This window comes from Cervus elaphus, chromosome 21, assembly GCF_910594005.1.
Source record: "Cervus elaphus chromosome 21, mCerEla1.1, whole genome shotgun sequence".
NCBI classification, from domain to species: Eukaryota; Metazoa; Chordata; class Mammalia; order Artiodactyla; family Cervidae; genus Cervus; species Cervus elaphus.
Genome location: NC_057835.1, coordinates 27,175,845 through 27,197,053, shown reverse-complemented (window position 1 = coordinate 27,197,053; position 21,209 = coordinate 27,175,845). Strand labels below are relative to the sequence as shown.

Sequence of the window (21,209 nt, the reverse complement as noted above, 5' to 3'; positions counted from 1 at the left end):
AGAAAGACACTACAATGAGAAACCCAGACAACACAACGAACAGTAGTCCCTGCTCACCGCAACTAGTGAAGCCTGAGCATAGCAACAAAGATCCAGTGAAGCCAAAAGTGAATACATTTGCATCCGTGACTGATTTGTGTAGATGTACGGAAAAAACCACCACAACATTGTAAAGCAATTAGCCTCCAATTAAAATAAACAAATTAATTTAAAAAAAAAAGAAACAAACAAACAAAATTGGGGGAAATGATGTATCCTGATCATCAACATGCTGAGATGAGCCAACTACTGTTTCTTAGTTTTTCCTAACTGACCTAGAAGTAAAATTTCAGGACACCCTCATATGGGCTTATGCCTGCAAGTCACCTTAAATGTGTGCCTTCGCAGAACTTACATCTTGACTGCAGCCCACTGTGGGATTTGAAAGTTTAGGATGTAGGTTGTCCACTGTCGGTAATGTACACACGTGTGAAGCACAGGCTCCATTATCTGACACCCATAGAGACCACAGAAGGTTGGGAAGACATGAAAGCACAAAGAACAGCTTGTAGCTGTTGACCTGAGCTCTGTTGCTTCATCCTATGTAAGGAGGACTCCACTGGAATGCAGTGTTTCTGCAGGAATGACCTGGGAGCAAATGTTCATACCTGTTGCTCAGAGCCAGCTTCTCTCGGCATAATTTATTTCACCCCCCACCCACCTCCAATTAGGGGCTGGAGGTTGTCTGTCATCCCCAAGGTCTGTTTGATCTTTCCTGGTTTTGCTTACTTTGGGTGGCGTAATGGAAGAGGTGGTGAAAGGATGTGGGAGAAAGCCAAGAAGGAGCCTAAGAAAGATGCTTGGGGCACTGCTGTGCACACCTGTGAGTGCATGGATTTGACCTTGCGACAGGGCGCCTTATTAAGCAACAGCTGACACCAGGATTGCAACTTAGCTTAATCCCTGCACAGACCTGGCTCCCACACCCCCCTCAGCAGTGTCAAAGTGGAGGCACAGTCTCAACAGCACAGAAAATCTTTCCATTCTGCCTCAGTGGGCCTCCTTATGGATGCCCAGCTGCAGACTTACTGTCATCACCCAAGAGTTGTGGGTGAAAGTGATAAAAATCAGTATTTGCACAAAACTTTTACAGTTTACAGAATGCTTTGTTATATGCACTCCTTCAATATTTTTAACATTTTGAGAGTCAGCTATTTCTACAAACACATCTTCCATGCTCTCAGCCAACACGCTAATGCGAAGGGCTCAGGAGGGTCTGAAAAATGAAAGGAGATCCTTGTGATTCCAAGTCCAGTTTACTGAACAAACTATATGCATGTAGTCAAAGGAGCACACATCCTGCACTCAAATCCCACTTCAACTCATATACTGTGTGCCCCCGAGTGCTGTCACTACCTGAGTCACATACTCACCCCACAGGACCATTTTGGGACTTACATAAAACAAGGTATTGGAAAGGTGTGATGTAGTTTAAACTTGATAAGTGTTTGCTCATTATAACGCTTCATGATTTTTTTCTAACTACCTGGTTGCCATGACTGCCCAAGCACCACCTGGGAGTAATCATTTTTCTCACCAGTACTTCCTACATCCAGAAGGAAGAATATACTTTACCTGTACTTATTCCCTTTGTTGCATATTCGAAAGCTTTCTGCAGCCAGAGAGTGCAGTCTGTTAGTTAGTTCAAGAAACATTTAAACAATGAATGATTGGAAAAACATCAAAACTCCTGTCCTCAGAATGGTTCCCAAGTGTAACAATTAGCTTTCAGAGAAAGCTACTTGAACTTCAAGATAAACCATCTACTTTGAGGATAAACTTCCTTCCACAGAAAAAGGATGAGGAGAGTTGAAATCTTGTTCTCCATTCAAGAATTCTGTGACGCAGAGCCCCAACGCTGCTCCTTTTGTGTTCATTTGTAATAGATGGTAAGATACGGTTGCCTCTCGTGATTGTGACATACTACATGTTGCCAGGGTTGCACCTGAGCCAAAGTCTACATAAGTTTGGGAAGGCAAGAATTTTCCATAGCTTGATCTCTTTCCTGAATGAGCACTTGAAATCTCCATAAACTCTTGGTGAACATCAAGGTAAGCAGAACTCTACATTTTTCCAAGGATGATGATTTTAGGGATATAAGTTAATATTCTTAATAAATCCAAATTGTTAACAGAAAAGACCTAGAATGCCTTTTCTCTTGCTCTGTCTGAAAGGCAGACTTCAAATTTGCACTTGAGCAGAGCTCAAATGCAAATGCTTCTGCCCATTTTCTTAACTTCTACTGAAAACCACATTCCCTCTCCCCAACCCTGGAACCAAGCTTTGCCTGCCGCAATTTCACTCTGCAACCTTGTGTTTCTTCGTCATCTCCCAGAACTGGACTCCCTGCTTCTCAGGTCCAGGGATCATAACTTAACATCTTTAAAACTCAATGCCTAGAGCCTGTGATACAGAGTGAAGTGAGTCAGAAAGAGGAAAACAGATATATAGAATAACACATATGTATGGAATCTAGAAAAATTATGAACCTATTTGCAGGGCAGGAATAGAGATGCAAACATAGAGAACAGACTTGGGGACACAGCAGGGGGAAGGAGAGGGTGAGAGAAATTGAGAGAGTAGCATTGAAACATATATGTCACTATACGTAAAATAGATAGCCAGTGGGAATTTGCTGTTTGATTCAGGGAGCTCAACCCGGTGCTTTGTGACAACCAAGAGGGGTGGGAAAAATCATTGCAGATGGTGACTGCAGCCATGAAATTAAAAGACGCTTACTCCTTGGAAGGAAAGTTATGACCAACCTAGATAGCATATTAAAAAGCAGAGACATTACTTTGCCAACAAAGGTCTGTCTAGTCAAGGCTATGGTTTTTCCAGTGGTCATGTATGGGTGTGATAGTTGGACTATAAAGAAAGCTGAGCACGGAAGAATTAATGCTTTTGAACTGTGGTGTTGGAGAAGACTCTTGAGAGTCCCTTGGACTGCAAGGAGATCCAACCAGTCCATCCTAAAGGAGATCAGTCCTGGGTGTTCATTGGAAGGATTGATGCTGAAGCTGAAACTCCAGTACTTTGGCCACCTCATGGGAAGAGTTGACTCATTGGAAAAGACCCTGATGCTGGGAGGGATTGGGGGCAGGAGGAGAAGGGGATGACAGAGGATGAGATGGCTGGATGGCATCACCGACTCGATGGACATGAGTCTGAATAAACTCTGGGAGTTGTTGATGGATAGGGAGGTCTGGAGTGCTCTGATTCATGGGGTCGCAAAGAGTCAGACACGACTGATGACTGAACTGAACTGAGCTGAGAGGGGTGGGATGGGGTAGAGGGTGGGAGGGAGGTTCAAGAGGGAGGGGACATATGCATAATTACGGTTGATTCACGTGTGTATGACAGAAACCAACACAACATCATAAAGTAATTACCCTCCAATTTAAAGAAAAAAAAGACTCAGGTTCAGTACATACTCATTTAATTCAACAAAGGCCCTGACACTTTCCTGGGGATTTTTTTTTTTTTTTTTTTTGGCCCGTTGGAAACACACACAAATATTTATAACAGTGTCTGGCAATAATGCTCTTTTCTATCTTTTCTCAGTGGAAAGTTCTGACTGGCCAGGGCTAACAGCAAGAACTTTGATGAAGCAAGAACAGATGAAGGGAGCATGGGTCACCCACTCTAGCATTCTCACTTGGGCCCTAGAAAAATCCCAAAATTAATTCCTCAATGATTTGAAGTAGATGTAACACAAAAATAATTCTTTCCACCAGACTCAATTTTTTTTTCTTTACTATATCTCGTAGTGCTTGGAGCTTGGCTATAAAGTCACTATGTGGGTTCAGATTCCATCTTCATAATTTTTAACTGTGACCATGGACTAGTTGGCTTAGCCTCTCAGTAACAGGGTGGCCCTTGGAAGAGCTAATTGAATTAATGCATGCAGAGACTTAGAACTTGCCTGGTGTGTCGGAAGATTCCAAATCTATTGCTGCTGCTTTTATGATGATGATGCTACTTCTTGTTCTTTCTTCAAGAAGCTCTGGTCTGGTTTTTTGTTTTGTTTTTTATCAAAGTAGTATAGTTGACTTACTATTGTGTAGAAGTACAACACAACTTACTATGTTGTGCTAGTCTGCTGTACAGAAAAGTGACTCAGTTTTACACATATTCTTTTCTAAATATTCTTTTATGGCTTATCCCAGGAGTTCGGATATAGTTTCCTGTGCTATTACAGTAGGACCTTGTTGTGTAGTATCCATTCTAGATATAATAGCGTGCATCTCTAGCCACAGATTCCCAGTCCATCTCTGTGCCTCCCTTGTGCCCCTTGGCAACCACAAGTCTGTTCTCTATGTATGTGAGTCTGCTTGTGTTTCATAGATAGGTTCATTTGTGCCATATTTTAGATTCCACACATGAGTGATATCATATGGTATTTGTCTTTCTTTGTCTGACTTACTTCACTTAGTATGATAATCTCTAGTTGCATCCAGGTTGCTGTAACTGGCATTAGTTCATTCTTTTTTATAGCTGAGTAGTATCCCATTGTATATATGTACCACATTTTCTTTATCCATTCATCTGTCAGCAGACATTTAGGCTGTTTCCATTTATTAGCTATTGTGAATACTGCTGCTGTGAATATAGGGGTGCATGTATCTTTATGAATTATAGTTTTGTCTGGGAATATGCCCAGGAGTGGGATTGCTGGATCACATGATAATTCTGTTTAGCTTTCTGAGGAACTTTCAGTCTGTTTTCCATAGTGACTGCACCAACTTATATTTCCACCAACAGTGTAGGAGCTGTGGTTTCTTTTAATGTGGGTTTTAAGGATGACCACGTTAAACTTCTACATGAAATAATTGTGTAAGAATGTTCAAGTATAACAGAAGATGATTATAAAAAATCAAGGACACATCATCAAAAAGAAAAACTGCTCCATTATTTTATTTTTTAAAAGATAGGTCTGGAAAAGGGCACATCAGCTCCAGAAATAGCCTATTTGAATGTTAAAGGTCTGGACTTCATTCAGGAGACCTCTGTCCTCAATCTTGACATTTCCTATTTTATTAGCTGGCTATGTGACATTCGATAAGTCTGGGTGCATGTGTGCTGAGTCACTTCAGTCATGTCTGACTCTTTGCAACCTCATGAACTGTAGTCCTCCAAGCTCCTCTGTCCGTGGGGATTCTCCGGGCAAGAATACTGGAGTGGGTTGCCATGCCCTCCTCCAGGGGATCTTCCTGACCCAGGAATTGAACCTGTATCTCTTAGGTCTCCTGCACTGGCAGGCAGGTTCTTCACCTTTAGCTCCACCTGGGAAGCCCTTGAATGAGTCTACTCAATCTTTTTTGTCTCAGACCCCTCACTATAAACCAGTAGTAACTGTACCTGGTTTGACCCTGTCAGAGGGATATTATAAGGATTATGTGAAAATATAGACCTTCCCAGGTGGGACCAGTGGTAAAGAACCCGACTGCCAATAAACAAGACTGAAACATGGGTTCAATCCCTGGGTCAGGAAGATCCCCTTGAAGAGGGCATGGCAGCCCACTCCAGTATTCTTCCTTGGAGAATCCCATGGACAGGGGAGACTGGGCTACAGTCTATAGGTCAAAGAGTCGGACACGACTGAAGAGACTTGGCACCCACACATGCACTTGAAAATATAAAAAGATTTGTATTGCAAGAAATACTACTTCTATATTAATTTCTATTAGATATAAGATCATGAATTGAGTTCATATAACAGAAAAATGGCCAGCTGAGAGTCCAGAGTCTTGGTTTAGGAGTCATGTAATGTTGGGCAAGTTGATATTCAAGCTCTCCCAATAACTTGAGATCTACCTGTAGATCAAATTAGATTGCCTGTAAGGAAGTGCCCTGCAAGTTGGAAAGATTCTTGTCAATGTAAAATGTTTTCATACTCATTACTTATATAATTTAAGCATGCAACAATGGTAGCAGCTGTTGCCAAAATATATATTTTGAAGAACTGATGTCTCAAAGGGAAATTCCCTTGGACTGTGTTTTATGTGTGTTGCAATTGTAATAATGTCATGAATTTATCAGTTACCTTTTTTCGTAATTAGGACGTTCCTTTCTTCAGTGAATCAATATGAATGTGTTTCTCGACACCTCCATATTTTTGGGGAAATTTCTATATTATTTTTTAGAATCTTTATTTTACAAGATAATTTCCAAGAAGAAAAAGGACGTTACTGGAGAGATTGTCCTTATAACAGGAGCTGCAAGTGGACTTGGGAGGTTATTGGCTATCAAATTTGCCAGGCTTGGAGCCATTTTAGTTCTATGGGACATTAACGAAGAAGGCAACATGGAAACGTGTAGAATGATCAAAGAAAAGCAGGATGCCAAAGCATTTGCCTATACGTGTGACTGCAGTAATAGACAAGATGTGTACAGAGCTGCTGATCAGGTAAGCTGACTGGTGTTCTTAGTTCTATGCCCAAGAAAAGGACTGCATCTAATGTGTGCTTTTGCAAAAAGAAGAGGAGGAATTTTGTCATACAGTTCTTTTCCTATGCCTCTTGCTTGATTCTGCATGTCAGAAATCTGACTTTGTGGGGACTTCCCTAGCAGTCCAGTGGTTAGGACTCCACTTCTAGTGCAGGGGTCATGAAGATCCCACATGTAGCCACCCCCCCCCCAAAAAAGAACCTGAATTTGTGACCTCCAGAAAAGGAAACAGAAGAAAACAATGCAACTGTGAATTTGATGAGCCTTTTGAGTTGTTGCCAGCTGCTTTTCTGATAACTCATTTGCCACCAGAAGTTAGTAGAAACTAGAACTAGCCCTGTCTAGCTACCTGTCCTCTCTAGGTCCTTGTTTCTTTATCAGTAAAATGAAAAGATTGGACCAGATGATCTTCAAGAGGACAGTTTTAGGTCTCTGTATTGTATGATTCCAGTGTACACCCACTGTCACCTAGTACTGAGGGTAGAAAGTAGGGAGGATGGGGAAGAAGCTTTATTTCTAGACTACATTTCCCCTTAGATTTAACTTATGGATATTCATTCTAACTTCACACTTGTTGTCGTTGTAGTTCAGTTGCTAAGTCATGTCTAACTCTTTGCTACCCCATGGACTGCAGCACGCCAGTCACTAAGTACTGATAAATGTTTTAATTATAATAGGTACTTATTGTGTAATTACCATACCCTCTAGCAACAGTCCAGCCCTCACGTGGTGTTTTAGCCATATGCCTTGGGTGAGGTGCAGTGAAGATAAATACAGACCTAGAGAGAGAGAGAGCAGAAAGCGTGTCACAATTCTGTGAGACTCACAGTTCCCTGGGGAGGACACGGCACACCACACAGGGCCTCCAGGGGAAACACTGGGTGGGTCAGGAGGCAGGTGAGAGAAAGGGCATGAACCAGAGCCTGCACTGTGGTTTCCACAAGTCAGAAAGCTGAGGCAGGATCAACCAGCTTAGGATGGGTTAAGAGGAACCACAGGGGCAGGATCTGGGGCATCGGGGCTCTTCCTAGCCCTCTGATACCTGACACTAGGGCCATTAGGACAGTGTACATACGGTAGCCTATGGGCTTCCTAGGTGGTGATAATGATAAAGAACCCACCTGCCAAAGCAGGAGATGTAAGAAACACAGGTTCGATCCCTGGGTTGGGAAGATCCCCCATAGAAGGGCATGGCAACCCACTCTAGTAATCATTCTTGCTTGAAGAATCCCATGGACAGAGGAGCCTGGCAGGCTACAGTCCATGGGGTCGCAAAGAGGCAGACATGACTGAAGCAACTTAGCAAACACACATGGTAGCCTACAGCCTTCCCCAGTGGGCAAGGTGCTGGGCATGTAACCTTAATGGGTTGATCAAGATGGGGAATGCCCTGGCCTCTAGCCAGAGCCTCAAAACCAAGTGAAGATAGAATAAGACAAAACACAATATTACAAGTAGCTACTGTTCTGAGCACCTTATGCACATAATAACTCCTTTAACCTACACACATAGCCCTCTTGGGAGTATACGGTTAGCATCCTTGTCATTTACAAATGAGGAAACTAAGCAGTAGGAAGCGTGTGCAAGTTGCCCAAGATGCTGAAACCGGTCATGGGCAGAACCAAACATGCCCAGGACAGGAGTGGGGCGGTCTAAGTCGTTCTCATCCTCTGCTATGTGACCTGAAATTGTCCACGCAACTCAGTGTGATGACAGAATCTCTGAGGGACTATCCGTCCCTCTGGCAATCTACATAGACACTTACCTTCTGAACCCTCCTCTTCACTTTTCTGCCTCAAAGTCCTTTTTCAATTGTTCATTGATTTGTTTATTTTTGGCTGCACTGGGTCTTTGTTGCTGCGTGTAGGTTTTCTCCAGGAGCAGCAAGTGAGGACTGCTCTCTCATTGCAATGTATGGACTTCTCATGGTGGTGACTTCTCTTAAAGCAGAACACGGGCTCTAGGGTGCAGGCTCAGTAGTTGTGACGCATGGACTTAGTTCCTTCCAGGCATATGGGATCTTCCCACACCAGGGATCAAACCTGTGTCCCCTGAATTGGCAGGCAAGGATTCTTCACCACTGGACCACCAAGGAAGTCCTTCAGCTTCAATTACTATTGCCTCCTTCTTTGTTGGGATCCCATAGGATCTGTTCTTTATAATCCATCACCAACTAATGAGGATATAACCTAGTGATTATATATAGATCCCAGGGGTTTGTAGAACAGAACAAGTGGAATCACAATCAGATGTATGTTGTTGCCAGAGCAAGGTGGCAGGGGCTAGCTCAGGGAAGGAGCTTATGGGGGAGTGGCAGTCCCAGGACCACCTCTAAGTCACAGATCAGGACTCTGAAATTTGTAGCGCCATCATATATAATCTTTTGTTTTTCAATTAATTTATTTTGATTGGAGGATAATCACTTTACAATATTGTGATAATTTTTGCCATACATCAGCATGAATCAGCAACAGGTGTACATGGGTCCCCTTCATCCTAAACCTCCCTCCCCATTCTCTCCCCACCCCATCCCTCTGGGTTGTCCCAGAGAACCAGCTTTGGGTGCCCCACTTCATCCATCCAACTCACACTGGTCATCTATTTTCTATATGGTAATGTGTATGTTTCAGTGCTATTCTCTGAAAGCATCCCACCCTCACCTTCTCCTGCTGAGTCCAAAAGTCTGTTCTTTACATCTGTGTCTCTTTTGCTGCCCTGCGTGTAGGATCACCAGTACCATCTTTTTAAATTCCATATATATGCGTTAATATACAGTATTTGTCTTTCTCTTTCTGACTTATTTCACTCTGTATAACAGGCTCTGGGTTCATATATAATCTTTATAGTAATGTGGGCACAATAACATTGTCCGCTCTACTGATGACAGGAAGCCAAGGCATAGAGCAAATTAGTAACAAAGTAGAACTGGGGTTCCCTCCGCCTGGAATCAAGACCCCTGCCACATCCCCAGCAGTGACCCACCAATGTGTCAGCAGTAAAGACACCCTCATAGTCCTCTTCCTTCTATCAAAAGCACTGTAATTTCCATCACCCCCAATGAATCTTTCTCTCTTGTTTAAAATTTCCTTGCTGTCTAGTAGAAAATGAGGCCAAAAACTTTAATCAAAAATTATCTTTTCACCATTTGAATGTATCTTAGACTTTTCTTTTCTCACAGTCCTGTAAATAGAATTCTTCTAAGCCAACCATTTTATTAATATCAACTCTTCTGTATAATTTCAGTTATTTATCAACTCCCAAGAAACCCAAATATTAATACTACTGTTAGACTTAATCTACCAGAATGTCAACAAGCCATGGACATTATCCAGACCCCTGAAATTCATAGGAAACTTCAATAACAGCATTCTAAAGGGCTCAGTAATGGGAGTTCCCTAGAAGTCAGTGGTTAAGACTCCAGGCTTCCACTGTAGGGGGCTTGGGTTTGATCCCTGGTCAGGGAGCCAAGATCCCATATGCCATGGGGCATAGCCAAAAAAACAATGATAATATTAAATTTTTTTTAATAAAGGGCTCAGTAATTAATTTCCCAAAATCTGACTGAGGTAACTTTCTCATCTCCACCACAGAAACCCAGTACACAAATGAATTGTTTTTGTTAGAATAACCAGCCTCATGCTTTATTCCCAAATGTCCAGGTCCAATCAAGTATTTATATTTATTAGTATGTCTGTGTGCACGTTCACATACGTGAGATTTGTTTGTTACAGAAGTAATCATCTTGGCCACAGAGAAGTAAATCTAGATAAAAAGAGCTTTTATTTTCTTGTATGTGTGTCCAAACTGAGTGAGAATCACTGTGATTCTTCTCGAAAGCCAAAAGCTATCCTTTGGCAAAATCTTAACTTCTGAGAACCTCTGTTTCCTCATCTATAAACTGGGATCAGAATGCTTTCCTAAACTCGCAGTGAAAATTAAATCCTATTACCTAGATAAAGTTCCTCTTAGCCCTGGGTCCCTAAGACTGAGGGATCTTCTTGGACAGGATGATGGTGACCGTTAGGTTTTTCTTAAATATTTAAGAATGCCTTACGCCAAAGATTTCCCATCCTCCAGAGGCCCAAGTTCCTCCCCAAGTTGGTCTAATATCAAGCACTTGCTCACACGGGCTCCCTCGTCAAGCCAAAAGCTCACATCTCTTGGGTGTTTGCCCCTGTACTGCCCCTCTCCAAAGCAGAGGGGCCCACTCACTCTGCCCAACATTGGTGCAGCAACAATAACCCTTCCTTTCAGAGCCTGTTCAACTTGATGACATCAGGAGTGGTTTTTTCCTAATATCTCCCCACCATGTGATCTGGAAGCCTCAACACAGAGCAGTAGGTGGGGCCAGGACAACCAAGTCAAGGCAGTAGTGCTTCCTGTTCGGAAAAAAGAACAGATTGTCGTGACAGCACCAAAGATACAGTTGAGGGCAAATACATCTTCAAATCGTCGTTTGAACATGCATCATGCTTTACATCATGTTTTGCCCCAGGCCAGCTTTATCAAGGTCACTGCAGTGTTTCCTGGAGCCCAGCTTCCTCCGAGTAGAGCTGGTGGTAGTGGGTTCCATAAGCAGATGAGGTAAGCAATTCAGAAGGAAGGGTGAAGGAAGACCCTCAGGACACAGCAGGGGTAGCACAGCTGGAAACTCAGGGAAATAACTGGGCACAGGCAATAATTAGACCTGGGGAGGTCTTTTTGACAGAGGTCACAGGCCCACAGATACCTGTGATCCCACAGGGGTGGGATGAGCTCTTGCACCTGGTCACAGAGGAGTCAGGAAGACGGCACCTACAGAAGTAACTGCCACACACACCGGGTTGAAGAGAGATACAACCACCATCCAAAGGGAGACATTGAGAGCCACACAGGGAAACAGAGACAGCACTCTGCAGTACCCCCGGCGTTCACCTCTGGCAAAAAGGGAGAGTAACATGACAAAAATAGGAGGCAGAGAAAATACACTGCAACACCCGGTCATCTCTGCACACACAAAGAAAAACTGGCAAATCAATGTGGTTTTTTTTACACAATCAATCATAAAGCTACTTTAAACTTGCTGAATTTCTATGAGAGAGATAAACTAACTAAGCTTAAAGAAACTATCTGAATAAAGCAAAAATAATAATAATAATAATGGCATGGAAAAATAAGTAACCTAACATAAATGAATTATTTGCCTCACTTCTGCACAGGTTAAGAAGGAAGTGGGCAATGTGACTATCCTTATTAACAATGCAGGGGTCGTGACGGGAAGAGAGTTCCTCAAAACTCCAGACCACATGGTGGAAAGATCATTTCTTATCAATGCCATGTCTCACTTCTGGGTAAATCTTCTTTCTTTTTCATTTTGTTTTGTTGGTGAATATGAGAATTTCATGTAGTTCTATAAGTGAAAGTAACTCAGTCATGTCCAACTCTTTTTGACCCCATGGACTGTAGTCCATGGAATTCTCCAGGTCAGAATACTAGAGTGGATAGCCTTTCCCTTCTCCAGGGGATCTTCCCAACCCAGGGATCAAACCCAGATCTCCAGCATTGCCGGCAGATTCTTGACCAGCTGAGCCACAAGGGAAGTCCAAATTCTATAAACAACTAGTCAACCATTTATCTGTTGATATCCCATTGATAGACTAAGCAGAACTCTTGGACTATCCAAAGTTGGAGGCAGAGGTGGCTATGGGCTTGATGGCCAAAACATCCTTTGTTTGCTGGTATTCTTGTTCAGTTGCTGAGTCATGTCCGACTCTCTGCGACCCCATGGACTACAGCATGCCAGGCTTCCCTGTACCTCACCATCTCCCGCAGCTTGCTCAAACTCATGTCCACTGAGTTGGTGACGCCATCCAACCATCTCATCCTCTGTCACCTCCTCCTCCTCCTGCCTTCAATCTTTCCCAGCAACAAGGTCTTTTCCAATAAGTCCATTCTCTGCATCAGGTGGTCAAAGTATTGGAGCTTCAGCAGCAACATCAATCCTTCCAATGAATATTTAGGTTCGATTTCATTTCGGATTAACTGGCTTGATCTCCTTGATGTCCAAGGGTGGCAGGCAACATTCCTTGTCCACACCACAGCCTGCTGGGTGCCTCCATGCTTTTCTGTATGACTTTGAACTTCTTTTAAAATTTTATGGGGAGCCAAATATTTCCTGTAAATTGACCCAACTGAATAGTCTTCTAAAGTCTTGAAGTCTTTTAAGTTGACATTACAGAGTAACACAGTTACTGTTGATATTAAAAGGTTGTCCAAAAGGTAATTTTTAAAAATTGCAAAAGGCAATGCAGGTGGAGAAACAAAGTCCAAGTAATTGGCAAACCTGTCCAAAGTTAAAAAACACTAGTTCTTTTTTTATTTTAACAATAGAGTCATCATTTGTTGCAATTCAACTGAACATGTACTTGCTGTCTTCATAACCTGAGCTATTTTATGGAAATAGTGATAACTGATCTAATCTATAACCAGGGGGAAAACATTTAGGAAGTTCAGTCATAAGAAACTTTTTGCATAAGAAAAATGGAATCTTACAACAAATACAATAAAATAAAGACAAGCAAATCTGACACTTGTTTGTATTACACCCCGCATGTGATCAAATCAGGGAAAATAGATATACCTATTTATCAAATATACCTATTTTATAAATATACCTATTTATCAAATACATGTCATTATTTCACAGAGTTACCTTGATTGTACCTACAGGTAAACCTGTATTTGTATGTATGTCTCTGGTTAAAATGATATTCCCAAAGTTTCATTGATGTGTTTTTGATGACTAAATGCTTCCTCAACACACACTTGCATTCCTTTCTTTTCTCTATAATGGTGGGAATCTGTACATCCAGAACAAATAATGTCTTTATAATATAAATTTATCTTCTAGAATGTCTTTAAAAAGCCCTCCACTGACACACAGGGCTAGAAACACAAACAGACCCTTGAAATATCCAGTCACCCTTTCCCCTGTGAGGAAAACATTATTTTCAACTGGAAACAGAAAAATGGTAGCAACATAAGAGATGCCAGTTGGATCCCTGGGTCAGGAAGATCCCCTGGAGAAAGGAAATGGCAACCCATTCCACTGTTCCTGCCTGGGAAATCCCATGGACAGAGGAGCCTGGCAGGCTGCAGTCCATGGGGCTGCAAAGAGTCAGACATGCAAACACCAGGTGTTAAATAAATATTTATTAAGTGAGCCTGAAGGTTGATCACATCTTGAGCAGAAAGAATGAGTAATAAATATTGACACAGTGTGTTTGTATCTTCCAGACTTGTAAGGCCTTCCTTCCTGCCATGCTTGAAGCTAACCATGGTCACTTAGTCTGCATTTCAAGTGTAGCAGGAGTGACCGGGATCAACGGTCTGTCAGGTGAGTGCTCCACCCGTGACTTTGTATCTCCAGCTCACAGCACGCAGAAGTCAGGACCCTTCCAAGGCATGGAGAACTCTTCTTCACCAAGGGGAAGTCTCTAGTACCTTTGGCTCTGTTTGTAACGCTAGGATTCCTTCCCATTTCCTAAATTTGAATCCCATACATAAATGATATCGTATGGTACTAGTCTTTCTCTGTCTGGCTTACTTCACTTAGTACGACCATCTGTAGGGCCATTCATGTTGCTGCTCCCCTCCTCTATAAAAAATAACGGTGGGACTTCCCTGGTGGTGCAGTGGTTAAGAATCTTCCTTGCAATTCAGGGAATGTGAGTTAGATCCCTGGTCAGGGAACTAAGATCCCACATGCCACGGAGCAGCTAAGCCCATGCACTACAACTAGAGAGTCCACAAGAAAAGATCCTACATGATGTAATTGGGACCTGGGGCAGCCAAATACATATATTTTAAAATAATAAAATCACTGTCTTCTTAATAAAAAATAACACAAAGAGAAAAAAAGAACCAATTGGCTTTGTAGTCTTCTTAGGTTAAGAGAAATTGAAATCATTTTCATTTTGTTGTTGGTATGCTGTATAGAGCTATAGGACTGGAGTGGCCACCCAAAATTGACTGTAACAGTGATGCTTTCCCTGGTAGCTTAGATGGTAAAGAATCTGCCTGTCAATGTAAGAGACTCAGGTTTGATACCTGGGTCAGAAAGATCCGCTGGAGGAGGGCATGGCAACCCACTCCAGTATTCTTGCATGGAGAATCCCATGGACAGAGCAGCCTGGCAGGCTACAGTCCATAGGGTGGCAAAGATTAGGACACAACTGAGTGACTAACACTTTCACTTTGCCCCCAGAATAAGCCAAAGAAAGGGAAGGGAGTTTCCATTTTCAAAATAATTCCATGAATTAACTTGTCAAAGTCTGCTGCTAACAGCTCCTCACTCTGTTTCAGATTACTGTGCCAGCAAGTTTGCAGCTTGTGGCTTTGCGGAGTCTCTCCACTTTGAATTAAGACTATTACAAAAAACTAATATTAAAACCACCATTGTTTGCCCATATTTTATCAAAACTGGAATGTTTGAGGGGTGTTCAACCAAGTAAGTGAAATCTTACAGTAATCTTCGCTCTTACGATAATCTTCCAATATAGATAATTATCATCTTTCATTTTGAAGTTTTGAAATATGAAAAGTAAAACAAAAGACATCGGTTGAATGCCTGAGTTAGTCAAAGAAAACATTCAACCTGCATTAAATTAATGAGTTTACTCCATTTAAGGATAATAATGGTAAATTATTGTGAAAACGTAAACCTAAATTGCTAATCAGAATATTACAATATAACAGGAAAGTTGGTAGTGAGAAGTTATTAAAATCTTTAGCATTGTTGTGTTAAGAAGATAATTTCTTTTCTAAAAAGAATACTGAAGTAAAAATCAGCCAAAAGATAAAATGTTTTGAAAGATTGAATAATATATGTGGGGGAATATTGGAGGATGATATAAGTTTATATTTGGTAGAATAGACCAAGGAAGAAACAAGTGAAATACGAAGACTTTTATACAAAGGAGCCAGTCAGTAGAATATATTAAGAAATATAGACATGGTCTGGGCCAGTGTAGTCATTACAATAGCTAAAAAGGTGCTTGACAGGAACCAAATGCTATGAATCAGCTATATCTGTAGGAAAGAGAGACAGCCAACAAAAAGCCTGTCTAAAAATCAATGAGGCTATTTAGAGTCTAGGGAAATCATAAAATTAAAAGTGTCAAAACAGGTGATGGAGTTGACAGGACAGCAGGGAAAATACTCTCACAAAGAAACATCTACCATGCAAGTCAAAATTAGCAAAGACAATTATTTAAAATCTTTGGAGACTGACCAAAGAGCAGGCAACCCATTGAGAAGTATTTATTTAACAAAACCTACAGAAATTCGGTAAGAACTCTGAGAGGCCTTGGCATTGGAACCAGGAACAACACTCATCCTCCAGGCAACAGCTCTGCCTTGCAGAACAACTGTTTCAGGGGCTTGGCAAACCAGTGGTAATTCCCATGTCCCCCAGTCTCTGGAGGGGCTTACCAGGCAGCTCGGTGGTAAGGAACCCGCCTGCCAATGCCAGAGCCACAGGAGACTTGAGTTTGATCCCTGGGTAGGGAAGATCCTTTGGAGGAGGAAGTGCAACCCACTCCAGTGTTCTTGCCTGGAGAATCCCATGGACGAGGAACCTGGAGGGCTACAGTCTGCAGGGTCACAAAAAGCAACTAAGCATGCAGCATGCACACACACACACCAGTCCCCGGAGAGGGAGAACCCCTCTGGGTGGTTTGGCAGCAGGTGAATACTGAAAGATCCCAATTTCCGTGGAAGGCCTATAATGAAAGGATAGACTCAGTCAGACAGTGTTTATTCCTCCACCTCCACGACAGGGAAGACCTGGGGAGAGGCTGTTGTTGAAGAAAGCAATCCTGCTTTCCACAGCTCTTTGTTGCTGGAGCAAGAGTCATGTGGCAAAAGACCTATGTGTGGTAGACTTACCGGACAGTAAAAATCAGCAGACCCCAAGCCCCAGGTTCTGGGTGCTGGAAGATCCATACAGGCTGGTAACAGCAGCTGGGGGGCAGCATTACTTCCCACCATTCCCCCAGACTCTGTTTGATAGCTAAGGTGAGAACTCCAGTGAGGAGTCATTTTCTCATCACCCAACTCCTGCTTCATAACAGAGGTTCTGACAGACAAGGTCACAGTCAGCAGCAAAGACTGACATCTCTCTCCCTCTGCCATTGGATAAAACCATAAATCAGAGCATCTTCAAAAAAAAAAAAAAATAGTACCACCAGCTAGCAAACTACAGCATAAGAGGTAGATAACGATACAGATAGAGACAGACCAGCTAGAGCCTTAAGAGAAAGAGGCGGTCAAAGATTGCCCGGTTAAAACCACAGATTCCCCGGATGGAGTCCTTCAAGGAATGACATCAGAAGCCACACCTTGGAGGAGAGATAGACCTTATGGAACTAGTTTCAGCCAAGTGACTGAGGAAATAAACAAGCAAACAGTCGCAGAGGACAGTTATCCAGAGTTGCTACCATATATCATCTAAAATGTTCAGTTTTTAATAAAAAGTATGATATACAAATACACAGAAAAGTGTGACCCATACATGAGAAAAACCCATAGGCAATGGAAATTGCTTTGAAAAGGACCCCGATGCTGGACTTAGCAGACAAACTTCAAAGCAGCCATTTTAAATCCATTCAAAGAGCTAAAGAAATCCATATTTTTAGAATGGAGATGTTTCATCAAATATTAATAAATAAATACAGATTTTTTTAAGAAGCAAATATAAATTTGGGATTGGAAAAGAAGAGTAAATGAAAGGGAAGATGCACTAGAGCAGCTCAACAGTATATTTGGGCTGGCAGAAAAAGAAAAAAAAAATGAACCTCAAGACAAATGAACAGAGAATATGCAACCAGAAGGAAGAGAGAACATAAATGGAAAAAAAGGAACAGATCCTCAGAGAAAGCTGGGATACCTTTAATCACATCAACATACGCAGAAGGAGAATAACAAAGAAATAAGGGGAAAAAACAAAAAAAGCATTTAAAGAAATGGATGGCTGAAAACCTCCCAAATTTAATGAAAAACATTAATTTACATATAAATGACTAACCATTCCAGTATTCTTGCCTGGAAAATCTCATGGACAGAGGAGCCTGCCAGGCTACAGCCAATGGAGTTGCAAAGAGTTAGACACAACTAAGTGATTGAACACACACACAAAAAAATAGAATTTTTGAGGAGGTGTGGTTCAAGAAACACAGAAGCATAATATAAAAGTATAAAATGTCAAAGTAATGTCTAATGGGAGCTTCATTACATGTTCATCCCATTTCAACTCCAATTGATTTTGCAAACATCTGAGTTTGCTTACTGTAGTAACAATAGTGTGCTTAAAATAAAGCCACATTATACATGCTCAGGAGCTCTTTCCTTTCAGTGAAATAATTTTGCAGTTCCACTTCTTAATAGTATACAAATATCTGATGTTTGGGCTGAAAGAGAGAAAAGAAAAAAAATCTCAAAGCACTTCCTTCCATAGATCTAGACCATCACAGAGGAGAAAATCAATAAATGCCAGGAATTCACTCCAGGAAATGAAATACGTTAGCTTTTGTTTGCTCGCTAAGTCATATCTGACTCTTGTGACCCCACAGACTGCAGCCCACTGGGCTGCTCCATCCATTACATCTCCTAGGCAAGGATACTGTAATGAGTGGCCATTTCCTTATCCAGGGGATCTTTGACACCCAGGAATTGAACACACATCTCCTGGGGCTCCTGCATTGCTGGCAGACTCTTTGCCACTGAGCCACTGGGGAAGCTGGAAATGTGTTAGCACTGGTCCCAATATGATCACGAGAGAAAACACAAGGCTTTTTCTAATATTTACACATGATTTGCATATTATAGACATATGTTGATGACTTGATATCTAAAATTTAATGATTAGTGCTCACCATGGCAGCAAAAAAATACCACTTTAACAATATAACTTTTTGTGATTTTTTTATTCCAGGTATCCACTTTTGTTGCCCATGCTGAAACAGGAGTATGCTGCCCAAAATATTTTAAATGCTATTTTAGAGGAGCAGTTGTACTTGATATTACCCAGATTCTTTCACATTGCATTGTTACTGAAACAGTAAGTGAATAACGACTTCTCTATCATTTTGGTTGTTTGTGAACAAATTGCTCTCATCATTGCTACCTCTTTTACCAGAAAGCAACCTCATATCTTAAGGTTGAAGAAGAAGAATATCTAAATAATGCCAGGGCAATTTATTGGACTATTTCTAGCTGTGCTTAGTTATTCCAGACATTGAGAAAATTCAGAAGCTATTGGTTCTTACAGAGTGCTAAGTGCTAAGTTGCTCCAGTCATATCTGACTGTTTATAACCACACAGATATAGCCTGCCAGTCTCCTCTGTCCACGGGATTTTCCAGGCAAGAATTCTGGGGTGAGTTGCCATTCCCTTCTCCAGGGGAATCTTCCTGACCCAGGGACCAAACACACATCTCTTATGTCTGCACTGGCAGGTGGATTCTTTACCACTAGCGCCACCTGGGAAACCCTCTTAGAGAATAAAAATTATTAACTTCAAGAAAAACAAATAGAAACCCCAATTACAGGAGGTGAATTCTATCAGTTCAGCTGACATAAAATTCTATTTTGAAAACAAAGGACCAATAAACCCGAGTGCACTGCCAGAAAAATATTAAGGATTTTTGGCAAGTTCCTCACTTCCTCTGGTGAAAGAAGACCTGCAACTTCATGCTGAAAGTTCCAGAGTCTTGTGAGTGCATTTAGGCCAGGCCCACTATCTTTTCTGAAAAGAACAGAGAACAATGTGTAAGTTTCATGAAGTGTCTGCCTGGGCCGTACTCTGCATGACAGCCTTGCACGGTTTATCACACTTGGAGTAACTGAGGCTTAAAGAGAGTAAGTCATTTTTGCAGGATTAAACAGCTAATGGGACTTCCATGGTGGCTCAGATGGTAAAGAATCTGCCTGCAATGCAGGAGACCCAGGTTCAATCCCTAGGTCAGGATGATCTCCTGAAGAAGGGTATGCAACCCACTCCCAGTATTCTTGCTGGAGAATTCTATGGATAGAGGAACCCTCAGGCTCCAGTTCAAGAGGTCACAAAGAGCTGGACACGACTGAACAACCAACACACACTTTGTGGCCTGAGCACTGGGACTGTTCAAAGCTCTGTAGACAGCATTCAGTTCCCATGATGCAACATTTCCGCGTTCGTCCCTTTCAGCAGTGACACCCACATAGTGTGAGGCGTGAGAACTCACACGTAATCTTTACAAAGATATTTCTCTTTTGTTTATTTATTTATTTGTTTGGCTGTGCTGTGTGTTATGCGGGATCTTAGTTTCCCCGCCAGGGATGGAACCCAGGCCTCCTACAGCAGAAGCCCAGAGCCCTAACCATTGTACCACCAGGGAATTCCCTGATGATGTCTCTTTAGACTCCTTCTAAAGCATTCTGAATTTTTTTTCTCTGCTTTTTTCTAGAGTAATATCTCCAAACATGTTGATGGCCTTGGCTGAGTACCTTGGAATGGACATTGCCCTGGCTTCATTCATAGAGCGAGAAAACCCAGGGGAAGTTCAGACCAAAACCGAGAGGAAACAACAGTAGCTAAAGTTCCAGAAGTGGTAAAAGTGTCATGAGGAGCTGGAAGTCTTGTTCATGTTCAGAGCACTCCAGACTTCCAGCAATGACCGAGGCTTCCAGAAGTGCTCACCGGGACATAGCCGACACTTTCACAATCTCCCTAGGCATTCACATTACATACTCAACAGTTTCCTATCACTTCTTAGTTTGATTAAAAAAAAAAACACTGCAGCCATTCCAATGTCAGAGAACTCAGAGAATACAGTGTATTAATAAAAATATATTAATGCAAATTAACCTCAAGTTAATTTTTAAATAGAGTAGATGATACTTTTAGAAAAAGAGTAACTATAAATAGACTTTAAAAATTGCAGTTTTAGGCTGATAATTTTTCAACATTATATGTAAAGAAAATTTTTAGTACAACAGTTAAGAAAAATAACACTTTTCTGTGTGCCTATTAATTCCTACTGGAGCTGGCTGACCATATCAAGATCCTTAGGGGGGCACTGAATCTGTTTATTCAATAAAATAAGTCCACAACTAATCATGTTTGTTTGTATCTGAATATGCCTGTAATTCTTAGCTTCTTTATATGTTACAATGTTTCCAGGTGGCACTAGTGGTAAAGAACCCATCTGCCAATGCAGGAGACATAAGAGACTTAGGTTCAATCCCTGGGTCAGGAAGACCCCCTGCAGAAGGGCATGGCAACCCATTCCATGTAGCCCTGGCAGGCTACAGTCCATAGGGTCACAAAGAGTCAGACACGACTGAAGTGACTTAGCACACAGCGCGCACATGTGCTCAGTCATGTCTGACTCTTTCAACCCCATGGACTATAGCCTGCCAGGCTCCTCTGCCCATGGGTTTCTCCAGACCAGAATACTGGAGTGGGTTGCCATTTCCTTCTCCAGGGGATCTTCCCAACCCAGGGATCGAACCTACATCTCCTGCATTGGCAGGCAGATTCTTTATCACTAGCACCAGCTAGGAAGCCCTCTCTTCTTTACTCCGTAGGGAAAAAAAAGAACATATTAGACTCTGTACTGCTGGTTTGAAGAAGAGACTTATTTTTATAATTCAATCAATAAATTAGCCTTAACTGTGATGGGTTTGCATACACTACATGAG

The 21,209-nt window shown here is 41.8% G+C and overlaps 1 protein-coding gene across 2 annotated transcripts; it reads left to right on the top strand.

Annotated features, from left to right (window-relative positions):
* Positions 1 to 1,953: 1,953 nt before the first annotated feature.
* Positions 1,954 to 20,622, top strand: LOC122679580 (short-chain dehydrogenase/reductase family 16C member 6). Of its 2 annotated transcripts, none has more exons than XM_043880402.1 (7): positions 1,954 to 2,090; positions 6,102 to 6,448; positions 11,688 to 11,819; positions 13,765 to 13,864; positions 14,833 to 14,977; positions 18,461 to 18,586; positions 19,973 to 20,622. In XM_043880402.1, the coding sequence occupies exons 2-7, from the start codon at positions 6,128 to 6,130 to the stop codon at positions 20,097 to 20,099; spliced, it is 951 nt and encodes a 316-aa protein (XP_043736337.1). In that variant the 5' UTR covers positions 1,954 to 2,090; positions 6,102 to 6,127; the 3' UTR covers positions 20,100 to 20,622. The 2 variants fall into 2 exon arrangements, with proteins under 2 accessions (XP_043736337.1, XP_043736338.1); XM_043880403.1 differs by having other exon boundaries at positions 1,970 to 2,090; positions 6,186 to 6,448.
* The last annotated feature ends 587 nt before the right edge of the window (positions 20,623 to 21,209 follow it).